Source organism: Rhinatrema bivittatum, chromosome 1 (assembly GCF_901001135.1).
Source record: "Rhinatrema bivittatum chromosome 1, aRhiBiv1.1, whole genome shotgun sequence".
Taxonomy (NCBI): Eukaryota; Metazoa; Chordata; class Amphibia; order Gymnophiona; family Rhinatrematidae; genus Rhinatrema; species Rhinatrema bivittatum.
In genome coordinates, this window is record NC_042615.1 from 395643603 (window position 1) to 395668543 (window position 24941).

A 24941-nucleotide genomic window follows, 5' to 3' on the forward strand; every position below is an offset into this window, starting at 1 on the left:
AGTAAGGGGTGCCACCAGGCGGGAGTATTGAGGAATAAAGTGCCTGTAGAAATTGGAAAACCCTAAAAACCATTGTAGGGCCCGAAGCCCGGATGGTTGTGGCCAGTCCTGGATGCTTGAGACCTTTTCAGGGCCCATGTGGAATCCTGTGGTTGAGACGATGAAGCCCAAGAAAGGTTGAGACTCCTGCTTGAACAAGCACTTTTCCAGCTTGGTAAACAACTTATGGTCCCGTAGTCGCTGAAGTATGCGCTTGACTTCTCGGTGATGGGATGACAGATCTCTGGAGTACATTAGTATGTCATCCAGGAACATAATAACACTAGAGTGGAGCATGTCCCGGAAGTAAAGAATAAGAGAGAATGTGAACAAGGAAGAGAAATAAAGTCAGGAGCATAACAAGAGAAATTGTAAGAAAACTGAAATACTCTGTCATCTGTGCAAAGACAGTTTGTATATCTGAGTCTAACAAACTTCATGTTCTGTCTGACAAATTAATGCAATTAAAATTGAAAGTTAATTATTCTTATTTACCTCCAAATTTTGTTATCAATTTCTTCAAAATAATATATTGCCGAGGGTAGCTCAGCTGGAAATACTTTTTCATTTCAATAGAAACAGCCTCTGGTTTTGGAAATTCCCCTTTTTGACACCTAAGAGTAAGAGATTCACTAGGATTATTCTGGGCAATGTTCACTCCCAACTCTCTGAGTCTCCAGAGATAGGACAGGGACTGTCTTACTGTAGGAAATGTAGGAATGAGATATACTGCCATTAGCTGACAGGCCTACAAATTACATTTATCTATACAAATGGAAAACAAATGATGTTCTTATATGATGCATTTTTCATTTCTAGTAATTTATATTATTTTATAGCCACTTCACACATTTTAATATTTCTAATATTATGAATAGGGATGACCTTTAGCATATGAATAATGAGGAAGGAGTGAGAACAGGTGGAACCCATATCCTAAGCAGTCGGAGGGGAATTCCCTTCTGGCTGCTGGAAGGTGGGGATAGATTGTCCTTCAAAGTTCTGGATGGCCATGAGGAGAGTTGGAAGTCCCGCTTGAATGACCTGAATTCCAGTGTTCCCTTTGATGATATAGCATGTAAGAGATCTTGCTCCTACAGCCACTGTAGTGACAGTAGCAGGATGAAGCACAAGTGCCTCACCTCCTGATAAGGTCCATAGGTATTCCCTCTTTTCACCTGCCTCTTGAAAGCCCTAAATGTGAGACTCATACGGTAGCAAAAAGAAGAGTTAGTGTGTGCTCTAATTCTGAGGTATAATATATCCTCTCAGTCACTATAGAGATGCATGCCCCACAGTGATATTCCAGGGTCAATATTTCATACAAAGTAAGGAGAGATCAAAACAGAGCCATACCTGCTTAGGGTGTCCTTCACATCCTAGAGGGGAAATAAGAAAATGATAATTTCAAGTTATATTGCACACATTAGACAGCAGCTATTATATACTATTCAACATCTCATGCACAGCTCTGTGGAATCACATTAAAGCCTTTTTATTTAGACAAAATTTACCAAATGAGAGGCAGTAAAGTAGATCATTCTAAGAAGCTGAGGCCTCTAATAGCAACTGAATATCTACTATTATAAAAAAGGATATTCATCCTATAATTTCCAAAATCTCCATAGAAACATAGAAATGACGGCAGAAGAAGACCAAACGGCCCATCCAGTCTGCCCAGCAAGCTTCACATTTTTTTCTCATACTTATCTGTTCTCTTAGCTCTTTGGTTCTATTTCCCTTCCACCCCCACCATTAATGTAGAGAGCAGTGATGGAGCTGCAACCAAAGTGAAATATCAAGCTTTGATTAGTTATGGGTAGTAGGGGAAGTAACCGCCGCAATAAGCAAGCTACACCCATGCTTATTGTTTTACCCAGACTGTGTTATTCAGCCCTTATTGGTTGTTTTTTTTCTCCCCTGCCGTTGAAGCAGGGAGCTATGCTGGATATGCTTGTAGTATCAGTTTTTCTTCTCCCCTGCCGTTTGAAGCAGAGAGCTATGCTGGATATGCGTGAAGTATCAGTTTTTCTTCTCCCCTGCCGTTGAAGCAGGATATGCATTGAAAGTGAAGTATCAGGCTTATTTGGTTTGGGGTAGTAACCGCCGTAACAAGCCAGCTACTCCCCGCTTTGTGAGTGCGAATCCTTTTTTCTTCTCCCCTGCTGTTGAAGCAGAGAGCTATGCTGGATATGCGTGAAGTATCGGTTTTTCTTCTCCCCTGCCGTTGAAGCAGAGAGCTATGCTTGATATGCGTGAAGTATCAGTTTTTCTTCTCCCCTGCCGTTGAAGCAGAGAGCTATGCTGGATATGCGTGAAGTATCAGTTTTTCTCTCCCCTGCCGTTGAAGCAGAGAGCTATGCTGGATATGCATTGAAAGTGAAGTATCAGGCTTATTTGGTTTGGGGTAGTAACCGCCGTAACAAGCCAGCTACTCCCCACTTGTGAGTGTGAATCCTTTTTCCACATTTCCTCTTGCTGTTGTAGCTTAGAGCGATGTTGGAGTCACAGTAACCATGTGTATGTTTATTGAATAAGGGTATTGTCTCCAGGCAGTAGCCGTCATTCTGGCTAGCCACCCACTCTTTATTGACGGCCTCTTGATTTTATGGATCCACAGTGTTTATCCCACGCCCCTTTGAAGTCCTTCACAGTTCTGGTCTTCACCACTTCCTTCGGAAGGGCATTCCAGGCATCCACCACCCTCTCCGTGAAGAAATACTTCCTGACATTGGTTCTGAATCTTCCTCCCTGGAGCTTCAAATCGTGACCCCTGGTTCTGCTGATTTTTTTCCTATGGAAAAGGTTTGTCGTTGTCTTTGGATCATTAAAACCTTTCAAGTATCTGAAAGTCTGTATCATATCACCTCTGCTCCTCCTTTCCTCCATGGTGTACATATTTAGATTCTTCAATCTCTCCTCATAAGTCATTTGATGAAGACCTTCCACCTTTTTGGTCACCCTTCTCTGGACCGCCTCCATCTTGTCTCTGTCTCTTCGGAGATATGGTCTCCAGAACTGAACACAATACTCCAGGTGAGGTCTCACCAAGGACCTGTACAAGGGGATAATCACTTCCCTTTTCTTACTCGATATTCCTCTCTCTATGCAGCCCAGCATTCTTCTGGCTTTAGCTATCGCCTTGTCACATTGTTTTGCCGACTTCAGATCATTAGACACCATCACCCCAAGGTCTCTCTCCTGCTCCGTGCACATCAGCCTTTCTCCCCCCATCGAATACAGTTCATTCGGATTTCCACTCCCCATATGCATGACTTTGCACTTCTTGGCATTGAATGTCAGCTGCCATGTCTTCGACCACTCTTCCATCTTCCTTAAATCCCGTCTCATTCTCTCCACTCCTTCCGGCGTGTCCACTCTGTTGCAGATCTTAGTGTCATCCGCAAAAAGACATACCTTACCTTCTATCCCTTCCGCAATGTCGCTCACAAAGATATTGAAAAGGACCGGTCCCAACACCGATCCCTGTGGTACCACCGCTTAAAACCGCTCTCTCTTCAGAGAGAGTTCCATTTACCATCACACATTGTCTTCTGTCCGTCAAACCAGTTTGCAATCCAGGCCACCACCTCGGCACTCACTCCTAAGCTTCTCATTTTATTCACCAGTCTCCTGTGCGGGACAGTGTCAAAAGCTTTGCTGAAATCCAAGTAGATGACATCGAGTGCTCTTCCTCGATCCAATTCCTTGGTTACCCAGTCAAAAAAGTCAATCAGATTTGTCTGACAGGATCTTCCAATGGTGAATCCATGCTGCCTCTGGTCCAGCAATTCTCCCGACTGTAGATAGTTCACTATTCTCTCTTTCAACAGTGACTCCATTACTTTTCCCACCACCGAAGTGAGGCTAACCGGTCTGTAGTTACCAGCCTCTTCTCTGTTCCCACTCTTGTGAAGCGGGACCACTACCGCTCTCCTCCAATCATTCGGCACCACTCCCGTTTCTAGGGATCTATTGAATAGGTCACACAGCGGACCTGCCAGCACATCTCTGAGCTCCCTCAGTATTCTGGGATGAACTTCATCAGGCCCCATGGCTTTGTCCACTTTCAGTTTCACCAGCTCTTCCCATACATTTTCTACTGTAAATGGAGTTACATCTACTCCATTCCCCTCCAGTTTCTTGTTAACTAGTGTCGGTCCTTCTCCAGGGTCCTCTTTAGTGAACACAGAACTGAAGTATTCATTTAATATTTCTGCCATTTCTTCGTCTCTCTCCACACATTGATCCTTTCCACCTTTCAATTTCACTATACCACTTTTCTCTTTTCTCTTTTCACTGATGTATCTGAAAAATGTTTTGTTACCACTCTTTACCTCTTTGGCAATCCTCTCTTCCGCTTGACTTTTTGCTAAAAAAAGTGTGAAAGCTTGCTGGGCAGACTGGATGGGCCGTTTGGTCTTCTTCTGCCGTCATTTCTATGTTTCTATGTTTCTATATGACATTCAGGAGGTATAAAACAGGGGTTGGACAACTCCAGTCTTCAAGAGCCACAAATAGGACAGGATATTCACAACAAATATGCATTAGATAGATTTGCATACAATGGAGGCAGTGAATGCAAACCTACCTCATGCATATTCATTGTGGATATCCTGAAAATCTGGCCGGTTTGTGACTCTCAAGGATCAGAGTTGGCCACCTTTAGTATAAAGGATGAGACTTGCAGGAGTGCATGCTCTCTTTGCCTTGCCTTTGTTGGACACAGCTCTTTTGTTTTGCTGTTTTCTATTGATGCTAAAGCCAGTGGATTAATATTTTTCCATGGAAGGAGTGAAGATACTAATCTTCTAGGCTTCAAGTCTATCTTCTCTTCTGAAGAGACCCTGAGAAGATCATGGGGAAAGGAGATGAAGAAATAGCCTGCTTCATGGATGTCTCGTCATTTATCTCAGATGAAAGATGTTAGGATTTGTAAGTATATGGGCCCTTTGGCCGAGGTGAGAGATGGTACCACCCAGGTGAGGAACCCCGCTGAGCCTCACCGTCGGGAGGTGGAGTCTCGGCTGCGGGATGGCATACAGCAGATATAGAGAAGAAGGAGAAGGAGAGGGTGACCCCAGGAGGCAGGCTGCAGAGCGACAGCGCAAATGCTGACGTCAGACTCCGCTCGGATGAGTGGATTCAGGCAATAGATGTGGCACTACCCGAGGAGTGGAGGTGCCAGGTGATAGTTAAAGTCACTGAAGTTACACTGGGTCCGTAGAGATGGTACACAAGAGGGTTCCTCGGTGGGAGATCAAGGTAGTGGTCCGCAGAGCGGGGTTCACCGGCGAGGGTTCCTCTAGCGATATCCGGCACGGGTCCGCAGAGCAGGGTAGACCCGGAGGTGGCTCCTCTAATGATGTCACGGCAATGGTCCGCAGAGCGGGGTACACCGGAGAGGATTCTCACTTAGAAATCACAACAGGGGGACCACAGCGTGGTTACTCACAGTGACTGAAGACAAGTAGTAGTTCCGTAGAAAGCCTCGGGAAGCGAGGCAGGCAGGAGTCCAGGTGAAAGGCCCTCCGAGGAGCGGATAGCTAAGAGACGAGGAAGGGCCCCCGAGGAGCAGGTACCCAATAGCCTCACACCACGGAAGCAGGATCCGGATCAACGCTGAAGTGAGAGTAGGTAGATGTTGCAGTCGGACACTGCTGGCGAAGTAGTGGACCCTTGGGCCGGCCTACCTAGGGTGACGGGGTAGGCCGGGAGGCGGAGCCACAGGCAGGAGGTGTTCACCCGGGAACCAGGAACCCCCCGGGAGGAGCCCGTAGGGCACTGGGACCTCGGGACTTGGAGTAGAGGCAGAGGGTCCAGAGGCAGAGATGGGCTTAGGCCGGGACCAGAGTAAACAGGAAGGATAGGAAGCCCAAGGTACCCGGGAAGCAGGGAACCGGCTGTACAGGGCCGAGGGCCAGCTGAAGACAGGGCAGCGGGCGGCAGCGGAATCTGTAGCAAAACCGGAGGCTGAAGCAGGCTGTAAGCTGAAGCGGAGTCTGTAGCAAACTGGAGCTGAAGCAGGCTGTAGGCTGAAGCAGAGTCTGTAGCAAACCGGAGCTGAAGCAAGCTGTAGGCTGAAGCGGAGTCTGTAGCAAACCGGAGCTGAAGCAGGCTGTAGGCTGAAGCGGAAGCAGGCCGGGGTCAGAGGCTGGCAGCAGGCTGAAGCGGAGTCGGAAGCAAACCGGGGTCAGAGGCAGGCAGCTGGCTGAAGCGGAGTTGGAAGCAAACCAGAGTCAGAAGCAGGAAACGTGGAGATCACCTGGAACGCAACTAGGTTAATATACACATTTGAACACAACTCATACATTCCCAGGTATGCTGATCTCTGGTACTGGCCTAGAGGGTTGAAGATGGCACAATGCTTCTCCCCTCCTTTCTTCTGGCCTGTCCCACAGTAGCAATGGAAATAAATTAGTATGGAGCCTGTGAGCAGGCATGTATTCACTGGTCCTGTAGTGGCCTCCCTTACAGGTTGAAAAGAAACACAATAATCATAAACCAAACAGAATTAAAAGAATATAATAATCAAAAACAGGAAAAAAGTTCAAGTTACAATCTCTCAGTATTTTAAATAAGTAATTCAAGAATGTCAAGCATTCTTAAACACAAATTCAAGATATCTATGCACACCACATTCATTCTCAAAAATGTATAAAATTAAGTTCAATTAGTTGTGAAATCCAATAAGAACATAAGAACATAAGAAAATGCCATACTGGGTCAGACCAAGGGTCCATCAAGCCCAGCATCCTGTTTCCAACAGGGTCCATCAAGCCCAGCATCCTGTTTCCAACAGTGGCCAATAACTTCAAATGATCTCACATGCTAACGGGTAGAAATGTAGAAAATGTCATCCAGGCTTTTATATAATCTTGAGAAACTCACCGCTGCATAAAAATTGTTGCGGTCTCTACAGCTTTCCTCCGATTAGGACCCAAGCCCGCCTACCTCCGCTTCAGGGATCACCGCATTCCGCCCGCTCCGGACCCCGGGGGCTTCTCTCACTCCACGTGGCGGCCGCCATTACGTGCCTGCTTCCCTTCAGTCTCGTGCGCGTGAGGTCGTCCGTCTTGAATGCTCAGCTCCCGGAAGCCTGGCCCCGCCCGTGCTGCTGACGTCATGCCCAAGTCCCAATATAACCGGCGCTCAAACTCTCTCTCATCGCCTTGCAATGAGGTTCACAACTCCATAGTTGTTCTTAGTTGCGTTCCTGGTGGTCTCCTCGTTACCTGCTTCCGACTTCGGTTTGCCTCTGACTCCGCTTCTGCCTGCTGCCTGCCTCCGACTCCGGTTTGCCTTTGACTCCGCTTCTGCCTGCTGCCTGCCTCCGACTCCGGTTTGCCTCTGACTCCGCTTCTGCCTGCTGCCTGCCTCCGACTCCGGTTTGCCTCTGACTCCGCTTCTGCCTGCTGCCTGCCCCCGACTCCGGTTTGCCTTTGACTCCGCTTCAGCCTGCAGCCTGCTTCAGCATCTGGTTTGCTACCGACTCCGCTACAGCCTACAGCCTGCTTCAGCATCCGGTTTGCTACCGATTCCGCTACAGCCTACAGCCTGCTTCAGCCTCCGGTTAGCTACAGACTCTGCAGCCGCCCGCTGCCCTGCCTTCAGCCGGCCCCCGGACCTGTACAGCCGGTCCCCTGCCTTCCGGGTACCTTGGACTTCCTATCCTTCTTGCTTGCTCTGGTCCCGGTCAAGCCTATCTCAGCCCCTGGACTTTCTGTCTCTATTCCGAGTCCCGCGGACCCGGTGCCCTATGGGCTCCTCCCGGGGGGTCCCTGGTTCCTGGGTGAACATCTCCTGCTTGTGGCTCCGCCCCCCGGCCTACCCTGTCTCCCTAGGTAGGCCGGCCCAAGGGTCCACTATCTCTCCAGCAGTGTCCAACTGCAACAAAAATAATATCCAATCTCTCTATGTGCATCCAATTTGTCCAACTCTGAATCCAGAGGAAAACAGGAGGAGACTCTGGTTATTTCCAAAATTTCAGTATACAAGAAAAGGCCATCAACAATGCTACACAAATAAAGTTTTGATAACCCTGCAACACCGAAACAGGAAAAAAGGATGATCAAAAGAACAAAAGACAACCATCCTGTTAACCGATAAGGAAAAAAGGGCTTGTACTGGGGCTAATGCAAAAGGGCCTTGAAGTTAAGCCTTCCCCCACAGGGTATCCTGGGATCTGTCCTGCCCAGGGGTTACAAAGGATAATTGCAATTCAGAGTGACTTTCAATATCTGATTTCTCATACTTCTTTCAAACTCCAAGATCATGTCGGGAGTTCTGTTAGCACTGATCTCAATTCCATTAGTGATGTATAATGCTTCCTTGAATTTATAATTCATTCTCACCTTCAGTAACTCAGTGGCTGGCTGCTGACATTTCCCCTCTATCTCTGAGATCAGTTGCATAAGGGAGGAGCTTTGCTTTTCCAGTTGGGTCACATTTTCTCCAATTCTCTGAAGAATCTTCTGCTCTTCCTCTTTCAGTTGTACAAGAAGGATTTGCTTCTGCTCACTCAGAAATTGGTGCAAATCCTCAAACTCAGACACAATTTTCTGCCTCTTGTTCTCTGTCTCACTCTAGATTAAATAGAGAAAAAAAATTATTAACATTGTAGTGGTTTTCCTGCAAATATATAAAGATACAGGTTCTGAAATGAACACTGGAATCTCTTCTGTTTCCAGAGTCCTACTGATTTATTCTATGCCAACAAAGCACTGGAGTAATGCTTGCACTTTAATATATTGACATCCACACAAGTGCAAGAAACAACGTAAGTTCCTGGTGTAGTTTAAAGTTTTATGTATGACATTTTATTGCGGCAACTCCTGAATTCAAAACAAAGACTTTAAATACGATACCCCCAACACGGTCCCGTGTTTCGCCACCCGGCTGCTTCGGGGGGGAGTTAATTTTAACAATGATCTAGAAAGAGCACAGAAATACATTAAAACCAGGAACAAGAACAGTACCGTCCAGACTTATAATTGAAACGTCTAAAGCCTTAGTTACTCCTTTAAAGGAAGAACTTACTGGACAGTTGGAGATAATCAAGACCAGTGTACCTATTGAGAAGTTTGATCAACAGCTGGTAGAGTTCAAAGACAATTTACACAAATTTACTAGCGATTTGAAAAATCTTAAACACAAAAAGTTCTTAAGGGACGAATACGATTATAAACAGGGTTACGTTTATATATGGCAATCTACCAAGCGGATCAACAAAAGACAAGTGGCGTTTGCCCAATTGTCGTCGGACGACAGTTCGGGCGAGGAACAGGTTCCATCGAGAAATACTGTCCAAGTACAACACGAGGCAAGAGGGGGTGGAACCTCATCTGCAACCTCTGCAACATCTTCCTCATCTGGATTATCTTTTTTAGATCCGGTCCCCATACAGCGCAATATGAGAAATCCCAGACCGAGAGGCCAACAGACCTTTCAACAACCACAGAGGACCACACGATCAACCCGACCATTACAGGACCCGTGGCAATGACTGATAATACTATAGTATTCAATTTATCATCTAGAACATTGACCTCTATAGAACTTAAGATACTGAGTAAAGGTTTATCCTATGTACCAACAGTGTTGCCAGATGCATTTGATATACAAGTACACCTATGCCGTTTTTTTAGGGCTTTAAAGATTAAAGCCTTTTTCAAGGATTCCCCTCCCTTTCAAGATCGTTCAGTTGTATATCTGAAATCAAAATGGATCCCACCGGGCCCCTTTGACCCGAGTCTGGTGGTATTTGAAAATGTAGTGAGATCGGATATTTCAACACTTCATAACAACAGAAGACAGTATACGTATTTCAACTTAAGTAAAAATGAGAACATAGCTCTAAAAAATCTTTCACAAGATAGTAGCATTACTATAAAACCGGCAGATAAAGGGGGAGGAATAGTAGTGATGAGTAATCAAGACTACACTACCGAATGTTGGCGTCAACTTAATGACATACAATTTTATAGGCCATTAGCACAAGATCCTACTGAGGAGCTTAAAGAATTAGTTGCCCAAATAGTCCAAGGGGCATTGGATGCCCGGTACATCACCCCCTGTGAGTCACAGTTTTTGGTTACCCCACATCCAATTATCCCAATTTTTTACACTGTACCAAAAATCCATAAAACATTAAAAAATCCTCCAGGACGTCCTATAGTTGCAGGGATAGGCTCTGTGTTAGAGCCATTATCGAAATTCGTAGACGCATTTCTTAGACCTTTAGTTCCATTAAGTAGATCATATGTACAGGACTCATCTCACTTAATTGTACTTTTAAAAGATTGCGAGCCACCCACTGGCTCTCTTTACTTGGTTACACTTGACATAGTTTCACTATATACCAATATACCGCAGGAGGAAGCGTTAACTGTTATTGAACAAGCTCTGAACACCCGTAATCCACCGATACGAGTACCAACATCATTGTTGGTCCAGTTGGCAAGATTAGCATTAACGCGCAATTATTTTCAGTTCCAATCTCAATTCTTCCAGCAAATTAAAGGGACAGCTATGGGGGCCACTATGGCCCCTAGCCTAGCCTGCCTTTACGTTTCAGCTTTTGAAGAACAACACATATATGATTCTGAATGGTTTCCTTTCATTTTCAAATGGTTTCGCTATATTGATGATGTTCTGCTCATATGGTTAGGCACAGATATACAGTTCTATTGTTTTATTGATTGGCTTAATCAATGTAATCCCCATTTACAATTCAATTTCTACATACATCATAAACAGGTTGATTTTTTGGATATTTCTCTCATGTATCAGGAAGGGAACTTCATTACCACCTTATTTCGAAAACCCACAGACAGAAACACGCTTTTAGCATTTGATAGTTTCCATCCACACCATTTAAAAAATAATATACCCACAGGTCAATTTCTCAGACTTAGGCGACTGTGCTCTTCTACATCAGACTACATCGTTCAAGCACATCATATGATATCTCGTTTTCAGGCAAGAGGATATCCCCATAAGATTTTGAAGAGAGCTTTCAACCGCGCTCTGTACGTTAATAGAGATCTATTATTTTTTCCACAATCCCAACATCAAGAACCTACAATAAATTGTATCTTACCCTTTTCTACACAAAGTAAATTTATCTCGGACCTGATAAGGAAACACTGGAAGGGGTTAGCTTTAGAAAAGTTTTTTAAAGCAGAGTTGAGATTCACCTTTCGGAGAGGCAGAAATTTGAAGGACATGTTAGTACATTCTGTAAGTAATTTTTTTTTTTTTTTTGAAATATATTTTATTGTATTCAGACACAAGTATAATCCAAAACCGTTCATAAAACAGAATGAACATATAACAGTGCAAGATCAGCAATACAACTCAAAAGTGGAATAGAAACAGAAACAGATAGAAACCGAAATGCAGTAATCGTACATATAACCACGTCATAATAGTTAGATGTGAGAACATTCGTAACCATATATGCCCAAATACAATTAAAGTTTCATATTTTCTCCCCTTGCCCTAGCTTCATTCCCCTACCTTCCCCCCTCCCCCCCCCCACCCCGAGATATGGTATAATGATTACATTGGGTGGTTAAGAACCAGGCGGTAAGCTGAAGGTCGGATAAGGGAAGAATGTATAAAAGAAAGATGTAAAAAAGATGTAAAAAAAGAAACACTCTACAGGGTCTGATGTCGGAGGGAAAAAAGAGACACTCAGGATCCGATGGACACTATCCTAAGTCAGGATAACCAGTAGGGATGTGAATCGTGTCCTCGATCGTCTTAACGATCGATTTCGGCTGGGAGGGGGAGGGAATCGTATTGTTGCCGTTTGGGGGGGTAAAATATCGTGAAAAATCGTTAAAAATCGTTAAAAAATCGAAAAATCGAAAAATCGAAAAACCGGCACATTAAAACCCCCTAAAACCCACCCCCGACCCTTTAAATTAAATCCCCCACCCTCCCGAACCCCCCCCCAAATAACTTAAATAACCTGCGGGTCCAGCGGCGGTCCGGAACGGCAGCGGTCCGGAACGGGCTCCTGCTCCTGCATCTTGTCGTCTTCGGCCGGCGCCATTTTCCAAAATGGCGCCGAAAAATGGCGGCGGCCATAGACGAAAAAGATTGGACGGCAGGAGGTCCTTCCGGACCCCCGCTGGACTTTTGGCAAGTCTCGTGGGGGTCAGGAGGCCCCCCACAAGCTGGCCAAAAGTTCCTGGAGGTCCAGCGGGGGTCAGGGAGCGATTTTCCCGCCGCGAATCGTTTTCGTACGGAAAATGGCGCCGGCCATACGCGTATGGCCGGCGCCATTTTCCGTACGGAAAATGGCGCCGGCAGGAGATCGACTGCAGGAGGTCGTTCAGCGAGGCACCGGAACCCTCGCTGAACGACCTCCTGCAGTCGATCTCCTGCCGGCGCCATTTTCCGTACGGAAAATGGCGCCGGCCATACGCGTATGGCCGGCGCCCATTTTCCGTACGAAAACGATTCGCGGCGGGAAATCGCTCCCTGACCCCCGCTGGACCTCCAGGAACTTTTGGCCAGCTTGTGGGGGGCCTCCTGACCCCCACGAGACTTGCCAAAAGTCCAGCGGGGGTCCGGAAGGACCTCCTGCCGTCCAATCTTTTTCGTCTATGGCCGCCGCCATTTTTCGGCGCCATTTTGGAAAATGGCGCCGGCCGAAGACGACAAGATGCAGGAGCAGGAGCCCGTTCCGGACCGCTGCCGTTCCGGACCGCCGCTGGACCCGCAGGTTATTTAAGTTATTTGGGGGGGGGTTCGGGAGGGTGGGGGATTTAATTTAAAGGGTCGGGGGTGGGTTTTAGGGGGTTTTAGTGTGCCGGCTCACGATTCTAACGATTTATAACGATAAATCGTTAGAATCTGTATTGTATTGTGTTCCATAACGGTTTAAGACGATATTAAAATTATCGGACGATAATTTTAATCGTCCTAAAACGATTCACATCCCTAATAACCAGCCACTAAAAGGAAGGCTCCATATATTACTGTGGCTGCAGCTCGCCCACCCCAGCGGCCGATGTCATCTGAGAACGTGCGGGGATCCATTATAATGTAGTCGGACTGGGTTGTAAATGCTTTAAAAAGGGATCCCACACTTGCGCCACATCCACCTTCATGGAGGATTGTTGCTTATATAAATATAATTCATGGGAGCAAAGCCGCAGCATAAGTTTAAACCAGAGATCCCACCTTGGGCCCTGGACGTCCATCCAGCAAGCTAAAATCCCCTTCTTCCCCAGAATTGCAGCCTTGGCCAGGAAGCTCAACAACCCGATAGGCTGTGGACCTTTCACCATGGTGTCGGGCGGTACCCCAAAGAGCCACAACAAGGGGTCCAAGGGAATATCACAGTGCCAGAGGGTCGCACAAAAAGTCTGTACCTCAGTCCAAAAGGTGTGTATGGCAGGACAATCCCAAAATACATGAAAATAAGTCCCCGGGTCTAACCCACATTTCTGGCACACAGGAGATGCACAAAGGTGGGCCTGAAATGCCCTTACCAGAGTGATGAAGCCCTGCCACAAAAATTTGTATTGGGTCTCTCTCAGGTCTTCTGTGATCGTTATGGAGGCGATCTGGGCAAAACATTTACTAAAAAGTTCAAAGGACAAAGCGAACAAAGGCCACTTTGTCCATCTAGCATAGAGTCGCTTCAGAGGTTCATCTGAGAGGCCCTCACCCAGTCCCTTGTAAAATTGGGAAATTTTAGGCCTTTTAGAGGTCCCGGTTGAGAAAAGATTTCTCAAGCGTTCGGTGGTGGGAAGCCTCCTCCAGTTATTATTACAAAATTGCATAAAGTGTCTGATTTGTAAATAGGCAAAATGGGCCCCCGGTTGGAAGTCGGAATTGATGCTGAAGTTCCGAGAAGCTATACAACTGACCCGTGAGAGGGTGGATCAATTGATAAACATAAATGAGTCCCAGATCGCGCCATCTTTGAAATGCTATCCCCTGTGTGCCTGGTATAAAGTACGGGTTGTGGGCCAGGGTAAGCAAAGGGGAAATCCCTCTAGGCTGTCCAAGTCTTTTACAAAGCTGCACCCATGCCGTCCGACAGCTGACCACCAATAGATGCTCTTTAAGCTGCTGTGGGACAGCGGTATCTTTCATGTGTAGCAACGAGTTAAGAGTGGGAACCCCATACCAATCGCACAATAAGGAGTTCGGGGTATAGTGTGACGTGCCCCACAGCCAATCTTGGACCAGCCTCAACATGCAGGCCAGGTTATATTGCACTAAATCTGGGCATCCCAAACCCCCCATCCAAGTCTGCCGTTGTAAGCTGGACAAGGAGATACGCGCCTTCTTTCCTCCCCACAAATAATTTCTTAGGTCACGACAAAGTGAATGGGTGTCTTGTGTCGAGAGCAGAAGGGGCATCATCTGTAAAATGTACAGCCATTTGGGGAGGATGACCATTTGATACAGATGAACTCTCCCCTTCAGAGATAAGGGCAATGCCTGCCAACGCGCAAAGGTAGTGTGGGTATATTTCAGAAGGGGTTGAACATTTAACTTGTAAATAGCACCCAAATCTCCTGGTATCTTCACTCCCAAATAGGTAAGCACCCCAGGCCCATCGCAGCGGAAAGACTCCTACCCATGTGTCTTGCAGGTCGCCCGTAACATCCATAGCCTCCGACTTATCCCTGTTTATTTTAAGGCCAGCAAAAGCGCCGAATTGTTCTTGTAGACTAAGCAGCTGGGACAGGGATGTAGCAGGGCTCAACAAAAATACCAGGACATCATCAGCAAACGCTGCTACCTTGAACCGCCCCCCAGCCCTCTCAAAACCCAGTATCTGCGGGTGGGCCTCAACTTTACGTAAAAGTGGGTCTATAGTCAGTATATATAAAAGGGGGGACAAAGGGCACCCCTGACGTACTCCCCTTTGGATCTCTACCGAGTCCGAGCCAACTCCGTTCACAATAATCCGGGATAATGGCGAGGCATATAACAATCGAATGTATTGTTCAAAATTCCCTTCCAGCCCATATCTGTGTAATACTGAAAACATATATGACCAGGACACCCGATCGAACGCCTTCTCGGAGTCGAAACCTATCACCAACGCAGGAGTAGCCGTCTGCTGACAAAATTGCAATGCCGAGAGAAGCTTGATAATATGACTGGTAGCCGATCGCCCTTGGACAAATCCCACCTGTTGTTCCGTAATCAATGTGGGGATAATCAAAGCTAGTCTATCAGCCAAGACCTTGGCTAGGATCTTAAGATCACTGTTAAGTAAGGAAATCGGTCTATACGACTCCGGTTTTTGAGGGTCTTTTCCGGGTTTGGGGAGGACTATGATGTGTGCCTGATTAAATTCCCGGGGAAAACTACCCTGGACCAAACCGGCTCTGTAAAATTCTGTTAAAGGGACCGCAATCTGCGGTTTAAGTAATTTGTAAAAATCATACGAAAACCCGTCTGGACCCGGTGATTTCCCAGAGGCCATGGATGTTATAACCCGCATCACCTCATAGGACTGGAGAGGGCGATTCAAAAACTCCCTCTGCTGAGCAGTAACCTGGGGTATTTGGACATCGGAGAAGAAATCCTGCTCAGCATCAGCTGGTGGGGGTGTACCCGCTCTGTATAAGGTAGAATAAAAAACCCGGAACACCTCTCCTACATCTTTGGCCGCCGACACTAGCCGTCCCTGTGTATCTTTCATAGTATAAATTAAAGATTTAGGGCGAGCAGCCCGTACTAAGTTTGCTAAGGGCCTACCCGATTTGTTCCCATAACGAAAATAATTGTGTTGAGCAACCTGTAGGGACATACTGGCCCTTATGTGGAGTACCGTGTTTAACTGGTTGAGAACACTAAAATAGGCCTTTCGCCGAGTCTCGGAGGAGTCTAACAGCCAGGCTTTCCGGGCCTTTCGAGTGAGGGATTCAAGCCTTAATATATCAGCATTGAGCCTACCGAGCACTCGTATAACCCAAAATGTCACCCCGCAAGACAGCCTTACCCGCTTCCCAGTATAAATGAGGTGTTTGTACATGTTGGGCATTATTCTTGGCATAATCAAGCCACTTATCGTGTAGGAAGGTTTGGAAGTCTTTGTCATGTCTAAGCATCCCGGGAAACCTCCAATGCTTCTGACCAGTGCACCTGGGACCAATGTTCAATGTCAATGAGACAGGTGAGTGATCGGAGATAACCGGTAACTCAATGTCTGCCCTGACCACTTTCGGGAACGCCACCCCATCTATCAACACGTAATCGATACGAGAAAAGGAGCCGTGAGGGTTGGAGAAAAAGGTGTAATCCCTATCCAAGGGATGTAGTGTCCGCCAAACATCTATAACTCCCAATTGCGAACAAACCATATCTACTCCTTCACCCCGTTTGGAAGGCTGTTGTCCACGAATCTGGGATCTATCTAGAGTTCCATCCATCACACAATTAAAGTCACCGGCTACCAACAATAAGCCTTCCCTGTGTGATAAAAGCTGACCATTCAAAAGTTTAAGGAAACTCTGTGGATGTTTCGTAGGGGCATAGATACAACAGATTGTAACTGGCTGTCCCTGCCATTTACCAAACACTAGCACGTATCTACCCTCAGGGTCTGAAAGAGAGTGTGTCGATACAAAATCTGTGGATTTATTTATAAGTATCGCTACGCCCGCCTTTTTATGTTGTGCTGCAGCAAAGTAGCACGTCTTCACCCAATCCCTCTGAAGCTTCAGAGATTCCTTAGTAGTGAGATGAGTCTCCTGAATATACACTATGTCGCCTTTTAATTTTTTGAGGTGGGATAAAACTTTTTTCCTCTTTGTGGGGGAGCCAAGACCATGCACGTTCCATGTAATCAATCGCACCATGAGATTACCCAAATAGTAATTCGAGAGGGTATGATTCTAAGCATGTGTCCAAGGGTAGGGGTCCCAGCTGCCCCAACCCCACACCAACCACCTCGCTCATGCCGTGGAAAGTGGAAGGTACTCCCACCGCAACCTGTACCAAGCATCCATCCACACACCCCACCATTCAACCCAGCAACATTAACACCCCCCACCCAAACCCCAACCCACCATAGTGTTCTAAACCAATTGCAACTTCCCCGAACCCCATACCTCCCACTCCCACCCCCTCCCCCTCCCCCCCCTCCCTCCTTCCCCAAAAGCCCCCAGTGTCCTTAGAAGAAAAGTATGATCTGTCCCACATCGTCAGATGCGGCTCCAGATCAGGGGATCCGTAGAGGGTGGCCGGGTGCCACGGCCAGAAGAACTCTCGAAACAGTCCGAACCAAGTCTTCATGCAAAATTTAACGCAGGAAACTAAAATAACATAGTCATGGTGTCTCCTATACCATAAAGTTCGTTGGCAAATCTCCACTGGCTGCCAAGAAGAAAGTCATAGCCAATGTTCACGTCCCTCGCAAGCTGTAGCCCACTCCGGTTAGGCCAGCGGTGTAACTGCATTAATAAGCAAGCTCCATGGACAAAATGTCCGTATTCAAAAATCACGGAGAAGGTGAAGTAGAGCTATTCAGACGGGGCTGAAGAAATTTCAAGGCTTCAGCTGGATCTCGAAACATGTAGGTGGTATTATCCTGCCAGATTCTAAGTATTGCAGGGAATTGTAGTGTAAAACGAATCTTTTGCTCAAACAGTTTGGAGCACACAGGAGAGAACTGCTTCCTTTGTTGGGAGACCTGTGCCGAATAATCCTGTGTAATTCGGATTCTATGACCCTTGTAGGTGATCTCCTGGTTTTTCCTGTAGGCCAACCAAACTCTCTGTTTAATAGCAGAATTTAGAATCTTAGCAATCGCAACGCGAGGTCTAGGATCCGTCGGGCGCCTTGTCCCCAATCTGGGCGCCCTTTCAACTTTAATTTCGCCCCGGAGTTCCGCAAGGCCTACCGCATCCGGAAGCCAGCCCTCCAAAAACGCCACGAGGCCTTGTTCATCCACTTGTTCAGGGAGACCAAGAAAACGTAAGTTATCTCTCCTAAGACGGTTTTCAAGGTCGTCCAATTTTTGCTGGCAGTCCTGCAGCGCTTTCGCCGTGGCGGTGACTTTCGCGCCCTGCTCGGTCATCCCATCCTCCACCCCCACGATTCTGCCTTCAAGCACATCCATCCGTGGGCCAAAGTCCGAAATCGTAGTCTTTACCTCCGCTAGCTGTTGTTGAATCCCCGCCAGCTTAGCATCCAACGTTGTCTCTAAAGTAGCTTGCAAAACTTCCACAGTTAATGGAGTAGTTGTAGACGGGCCTGTTTCTCCCGTGCCGGACGCCATCTTGGAGTCCGCGGGTTTACTCTTCTCCTTTTCCTTTTCCCGTTTTCCACTTCTAGACGCCATGGGTTGTGGGGATTTGTGCATGAAATTGACTATCGACATTCGACTACCTCTTGCCTGGGGTCCGCTCTTGATTTCGCCGATTTTAGGAGACAGTGGCGGCAATTTTCCGGCCGTGGCACCCGGAGCTACGGGAGAGCGCGACTTCCCTAGCACATCACCCCACGTGACCTCTGTAAGTAATTTTAATAGAAAAACAGCATATGAGGGTCGGCATAGACCATGTGGACATTGTTCCGTTTGTGCACATACTTCTGATATTACACAATTCACTCATCCACACACAAACAAAATTTATTTCTTGAAGGGTACCTCAGATTGTAACTCTAGTGGAGTAGTGTACGTCATCACTTGCCCATGCAAGTTATTGTATGTGGGGAAAACACAACGGAGCATTAAAACACGGATAATAGAACACAGATCGAGCTTACACACTAAAAAGGAAAATGCACCATTAGTCTCTCACTGGCTAGTGTGATGGAGTGCAGCGCTGCCGGGGGCAGGAATGGATAAGATACCATAAGGCAGCTAGTAATACTAGAGCCAGCCAGCAGGGGCCTATTTCAGACCGTACAGAAAAAATGCCCGGGAGAGGGGCACCAGCCCACTCTCCCACCGAAACAGTCAAAGAACTGCGCCCTGCATCCCGCAGGGAACACAGAAGAAAGGCCTGAACAAAATCACAAAGATGTGACGCAGCTGACCAAAGAGGTACACTCCCCGCGCAGAGGCTAGGGAGAAAGACGAGGGGGAGGGCCAGCCAGCAGGGGCCTATTTCAGACCGTACAGAAAAATGCCCGGGAGAGGGGCACCAGCCCACTCTCTCACCGAAATAGTCAAAGAACTGCGCCCTGCATCCCGCAGGGAACACAGAAGAAAGGCCTGAACAAAATCACAAAGATGTGACGCAGCTGACCAAAGAGGTACACTCCCCGCGCAGAGGCTAGGGAGAAAGACGAGGGGGAGGGCCAGCCAGCAGGGGGAGCAGGTGAAGGCGGAAACTACAAATCCCAGGTTCCTAGAACCACCACCTGACCTGTAGGGAGAGCCTGGAGGAGAGCAGGTGGCAGACTCTGACACTAATGAGTCACACAGGTGAGCCTAGGGAGCTAGAGGAAGGGGGCGTGCCTAGGTAGCGGCAGTGGCCAGAAAAAGCCAGTGCCAGGAAGCAACAGGGGAGAAGGAAATGGAGGTAGGTTCCGGGGGAGAGGAATCCTCCAGCTGTCTCAGGGGCACAGCCTAGCCTGAAAAGGGAAACAGAGAACCTGTACCCTAAGGGAAGTTAGGGCAGGTGTGTTTGCGGGTGGACTGGAGAGCCAGGGGGGCTCAAACAGTACCTTTAATCCAGCACATGTGTTAAGGGGGTTTGCTGGTGAACTGGAGAGCCGGGGGGCTCAAACAGTGCCTTTGCTCCAGCACCTGTGTTAAGGGGTTAGACTGCTGGAGAGCGGGGGCAGGGTCATTTGTTCAGCTCCTGAGGGGACGGAGCCAATGTAACAGATTCAGCTACTCTGCTTTATAAAAATGCTTTGAGGAACATCTCTCTCTCTCTGTGTTATCTTTGGGGGTTGGGGGACTGCTTCAACCCCACGCCATACAAAGAGAACCCAGAGGCCCAGCAAAACCAGGGCCGGCGGAGACCTGAACCCAGGGAGTCCTGTGAGACTGAGAGACTCCAGGGATATCCAGGACTCGCGAGGGGCCTGAACCGGAGGCAGCGGAGCGGCACCCAGGGCAGCACGGGCGGTGAGCCTTCACACTAGATAAATCCCATTCGACGGCTGACTTATACTTTTTTGTACTAGATCTAGTCTCTCCACCGGTGAGAGGGGGGGACTTTCCCCGCATCTTACTACAACAAGAGCAGCGATGGATTTACCGGCTTAACACATTAGCACCCCATGGCCTTAATAGTGAGCTGGAATGGCATCACTTTCTGTAACTTTTATATCTACCATCTTAGGTTTGGCACCAGTATCATAGGCTCCTTTATCCCATATTTTATACAGTGCAGAGTTGCGGGTTCACTAACATAATACACCATCCCGAGCATAATCATGTAGCTCCGATGTCAGAGGTTTACCTCTGCTTTTAGATAATTATCATAGCCCAAACAGATTGAATCATTTACTATTTAAAACTTACTAACAGTGCTAGCTCATATAGTGAGTTTTAGACAGTCCTCGACGTCAGTGGGAAAATCCCTGCAGTCCCCATATAAGGTTAATGACGTCGGCACGTAGTCCTGACGTCCTTTACGCACCAGAGCAGCCCAATCTGTTATGATTTTCGCACCAAAAGACAGCGTTTATAAACTTCAGTCAAACCGCCGCAGTTGCGCTCCTGTCAAACACTTTGTCAGATTGATATAGGTATGTTTGTTAATAGAGATGTATTTTTATAGACACTAGTAATAGCGCAATTACTTGGCATTTAGTCTGGACGGTACTGTTCTTGTTCCTGGTTTTAATGTATTTCTGTGCTCTTTCTAGATCATTGTTAAAATTAACTCCCCCCCGAAGCAGCCGGGTGGCGAAACACGGGACCGTGTTGGGGGTATCGTATTTAAAGTCTTTGTTTTGAATTCAGGAGTTGCCGCAATAAAATGTCATACATAAAACTTTAAACTACACCAGGAACTTACGTTGTTTCTTATTCTATGCCAAGACATTTTCTTATGCTGCATTGGGCTTTCAGTTGAATCAGAACCATCCTTCATTGGGAAATGATGCTATGAGCTTCTATTCACTGCTATGAATGGCTTTTCTCCTAGCTTATATCGCCCTCCCATCCAACTAGCCCAGCCCTATGTTCAACTATTCAGTGTGATCCCCAGGTCCTCCAAAAAGCAGCAGGCAGGGCATGCCACTGAGCCACCAGACTGGACCATCTTACTGAGAGGTTTATGTATGGGTGTCAGAATGGTGTGGGCCACCCAGGCCTTTGTCCAACCAACTATTTGCAGTTCCCATCCCAGAGACCTTGTGTGATGTTGAGCATGCCCCAAACCTGGAGAAAAGCAACAGGAACCCAGCTACTGTTCCTGTTGCAACTCTCAGTTTGTGCTGACATCACTTCCTATGGGCTGATGAACAAAATCAGCCAACAGGAAGTTCCCAGTTCCTGATTCTCGTCCAGCCTTACTTTGTCCTGTCCATCTTGTCCAGTGTCTACATCCACTCTTGGCATTTCTCTAGATCTTCACCTCTTTCTTGGATCTGACCACAATTGCCTGCTCCCTGGACCTAACCCCTTGCTTGGACCTAACTATTTTTGTTAGCCGCCTGCCCCAACCTTGGCCTGTCTCTGACTCACTTAGTCTGCTGCCTGCTCTGACCGCAGTGTGCCTTTGGACTCTAACTTTCTTCATCGCCCTAGGGACCCACCTACGTCCTGCCAGCCGCCAGAACCCAAGGTTCAACCTGCGGGGGAGGCAGTTGCTATAGGTAAAGTTCCATTACAAGGCCTGTTCACCAGCTGCTGGCGTAGACCTCATCTGTTTGCCTATGAGACTGCTTCAACTATGTCACAGTACAAAGGGCTCACATTCCTGCTACCTATGGTTAGATTTTTTTAGTTAATGTCTACTGAACTGAATTTTGTTGCTCCTCCTTTGTTACTTTTCCCCTCATCTCCCATCTCCATCAACTTCAGATGATCTCTCCCATCCTCTTAAGATGTCAAGATGACAGGAGATGACATAAAAGACAAAGCTGTCAAGGGGCACTATTATTTCAAGGGATGGCAGTAGGCAGTGAGCATCTCTTCTGACCATATCTCTGGATATCTGGAGACTGAAGGACCTGAAGCTTCTGGAACTGAACTACAACTAACATAACAAAGGGGAGACTATTAAAGCACAAAACTTAACTCAACATGGAGCTAAAGGTTTTATCAACTCCTCCCACTTCTCTCCCTCTAACGTTCCCTCTTTTCTCCCTATTCTCTCTGACCTTAAGATTCTCCCTTTCTATATCTCCCATCCTCCCTCTCCCATCATTCTTCCTGCCCTTCCACTGTTCCACCTCCTAGCCTTCACTCCCATCTTTCTCTTCCACTTTTCCAACGTTGCTCCTTCCCTCTCGTCCACCTGTGTTTGAGGCCCTCTGCTTCCCCCTCCCCCTCTTTTCCTTTCCTTTCCTTCTTTCCCACCCCTTCACAGTTTGCTGAGGCCTTGAGCTTTGTGGAATCGCATCTGGCCTCCACTATTGCTGGCTTTGCACACCAACTCCAACAGCAGCAAGATCAGCTGACACCATGGCCAAATATCTTCAGGGCATCGCAGCCTGGCCTGCTCTGGCTTCCACCCCAGCATCCGCAGTATGGCCTGCTACTCTTATGTTCCACCTGCCTCCATCCCTGAGGTACGATGGAGATCCACTGAAATGTAGAGGCTTCTTCAACCAATGTCGTATGCAAGTCAAATTGCAGGCACCCTTGTTTCCAGCAGAACAAGTCAAGGTGATCCGCTATTGGGGAACCTGATGTGCTTCCTGCAAGAATTCTGACAAATTTTCGATAAGCCCGGTCACATGTCTTCCAAGACATCTGAACTCCTACAGATTAGGCAAGGCTCCCAGTCTTTTGAAGAGTACAGTGGAGTGCCTCAGGGATCTGTACTAGGACCCTTACTTTTCGATATATTTATAAATGATCTGGAAAGAAATACGAGTGAGGTAATCAAATTTGTAAATGATACAAAATTGTTCAGAGTAGTTAAATCACAAGCAGATTGTGATAAATTGAAGGAAGACCTTGTGAGGCTGGAAAATTGGGCATCCAAATAGCAGATGAAATTTAATGTGGACAAGTGCAAGGTGATGCATATAGGGAAAAATAACTCATGCTATAGTTACACAATGTTAGGTTCCATATTAGGTGCTACTACCCAAGAAAGAGATCTAGGCATCATAGTGGATAACACATTGAAATTGTCGGTTCAGTGTGCTGCAGCAGTCAAAAAAGCAAACAGAATGTTGGGAACTATTAGAAAGGGAATGGTGAATAAAACGGAAAATGTTATAATGCCTCTGTATCACTCCATGGTGAGACCGCACCTTGAATATTGTGTACAATTCTGGTCGCCGCATCTCAAAAAAGATATAATTGCGATGGAGAAGGTACAGAGAAGGGCTACCAAAATGATAAAGGGAATGGAACAGCTCCCCTATGAGGAAAGACTAAAGAGGTTAGGACTTTTCAGCTTGGAGAAGAGACAGCTGAGGGGAGATATGATAGAGGTGTTTAAAATCATGCGAGGTCTAGAACTGGTAGATGTGAATCGGTTTTTTACTTTTTCAGATAATAGAAAGACTAGGGGGCACTCCATGAAGTTAGCATGTGGCACATTTACAACTAATCGGAGAAAGTTCTTTTTCACTCAACGCACAATTAAACTCTGGAATTTGTTGCCAGAAGATGTGGTTAGTGCAGTTAGTATAGCTGTGTTTAAAAAAGGATTGGATAAGTTCTTGGACAAGAAGTCCATTACCTGCTATTAATTAAGTTGACATATAATAACCACAGCTATTATTAGCAACGGTAACATGGAATAGACTTAGTTTTTGGGTACTTGCCAGGTTCTTATGGCCTGGATTGGCCACTGTTGGAAACAGGATGCTGGGCATGATGGACCCTTGGTCTGACCTAGTATGGCATATTCTTATGTTCTTACGCAGTGCACTTCCACACCCTAGCCTCTAAACTTCAGTAGGGCAGTGTCAGCCTGATTTTTATTTTCAGACAAGGACTCTCGGAGTACATTAAAGTTGAGCTGGCTGCCCAGGACCTGCCGGATACATTGGAAGACCTGATTAGCCTAGCCGTATGGCTAGACCTGAGGTTTCGGGAACGGACCAAAGAGAGAGGCTCAGCTCTCTGCCCTATCTACCTCAACCTGAATTTCCAGTGTCCAATAAACTCCCGCTCTCCCCCAGAGCTGGGACCAGCATCAGTAGAAGCCATGCAGGTGAATCACTTCAAGCTGTCAGCAGACGAGAAGCAGAGGTGCTGTAACCTTAACCTGTGCTTGTACTGTGCTACATCTGGGCATTTCGCAAGTCACTGCCCAAATAAGCTGATATGAGTGAGAACAGACAGAGGCAGAGGACTCTTGAAGGTGACTCTGGAGCTGTGGACAAGACATTGGAGAATGGACATAACACTGAAGACTTGGACGTGACGGAGGCTGAAGCATGAATTGAAGATTGAAGCATGGCTTGAAAAAGGAATATGGCTTAAGATGGACACAAGGCTTGAGAAAGGAACATGGCAGATGGAGGTCAAGGCTTGACAAGGAATCACAGATGGTCCCAAAAAACAAAACGGAAGCCGATCCAATATAGCTGTGTAGCGACGAAGAACAAAAGAGATCGGTGTAATGCAGAAATATTTTAGTCTCATAGTATTTGCACTGTTCATATTATTTGCAAATACATGAAAGAACATGGGGTACTGACACCAGATACTCTCTTATCTTGCGGGTGTGTAAAAGCAGTGCAACTCAAAAACAGTTAACCATATAATTAAATTTCAACCAAACGCAAATGTCTATAAGTTATGAGGAAACAGTTAAGAG

General features: G+C 46.8%; 1 protein-coding gene across 1 annotated transcript in view; it reads right to left on the minus strand.

The window, feature by feature from the left end:
* LOC115091627 (E3 ubiquitin-protein ligase TRIM39-like) overlaps positions 1-24941 on the minus strand; it is a 60998-nt gene that overhangs the window by 16389 nt on the left and 19668 nt on the right. Inside the window, exons 3-5 of the mRNA XM_029601797.1 lie at positions 8394-8624; positions 1396-1418; positions 535-653 (exon numbers count right to left, since the gene is read on the minus strand). Coding sequence (XP_029457657.1) covers positions 535-653; positions 1396-1418; positions 8394-8624 — 373 coding nt within the window. The remainder of the gene's footprint in view (positions 1-534; positions 654-1395; positions 1419-8393; positions 8625-24941) is intronic.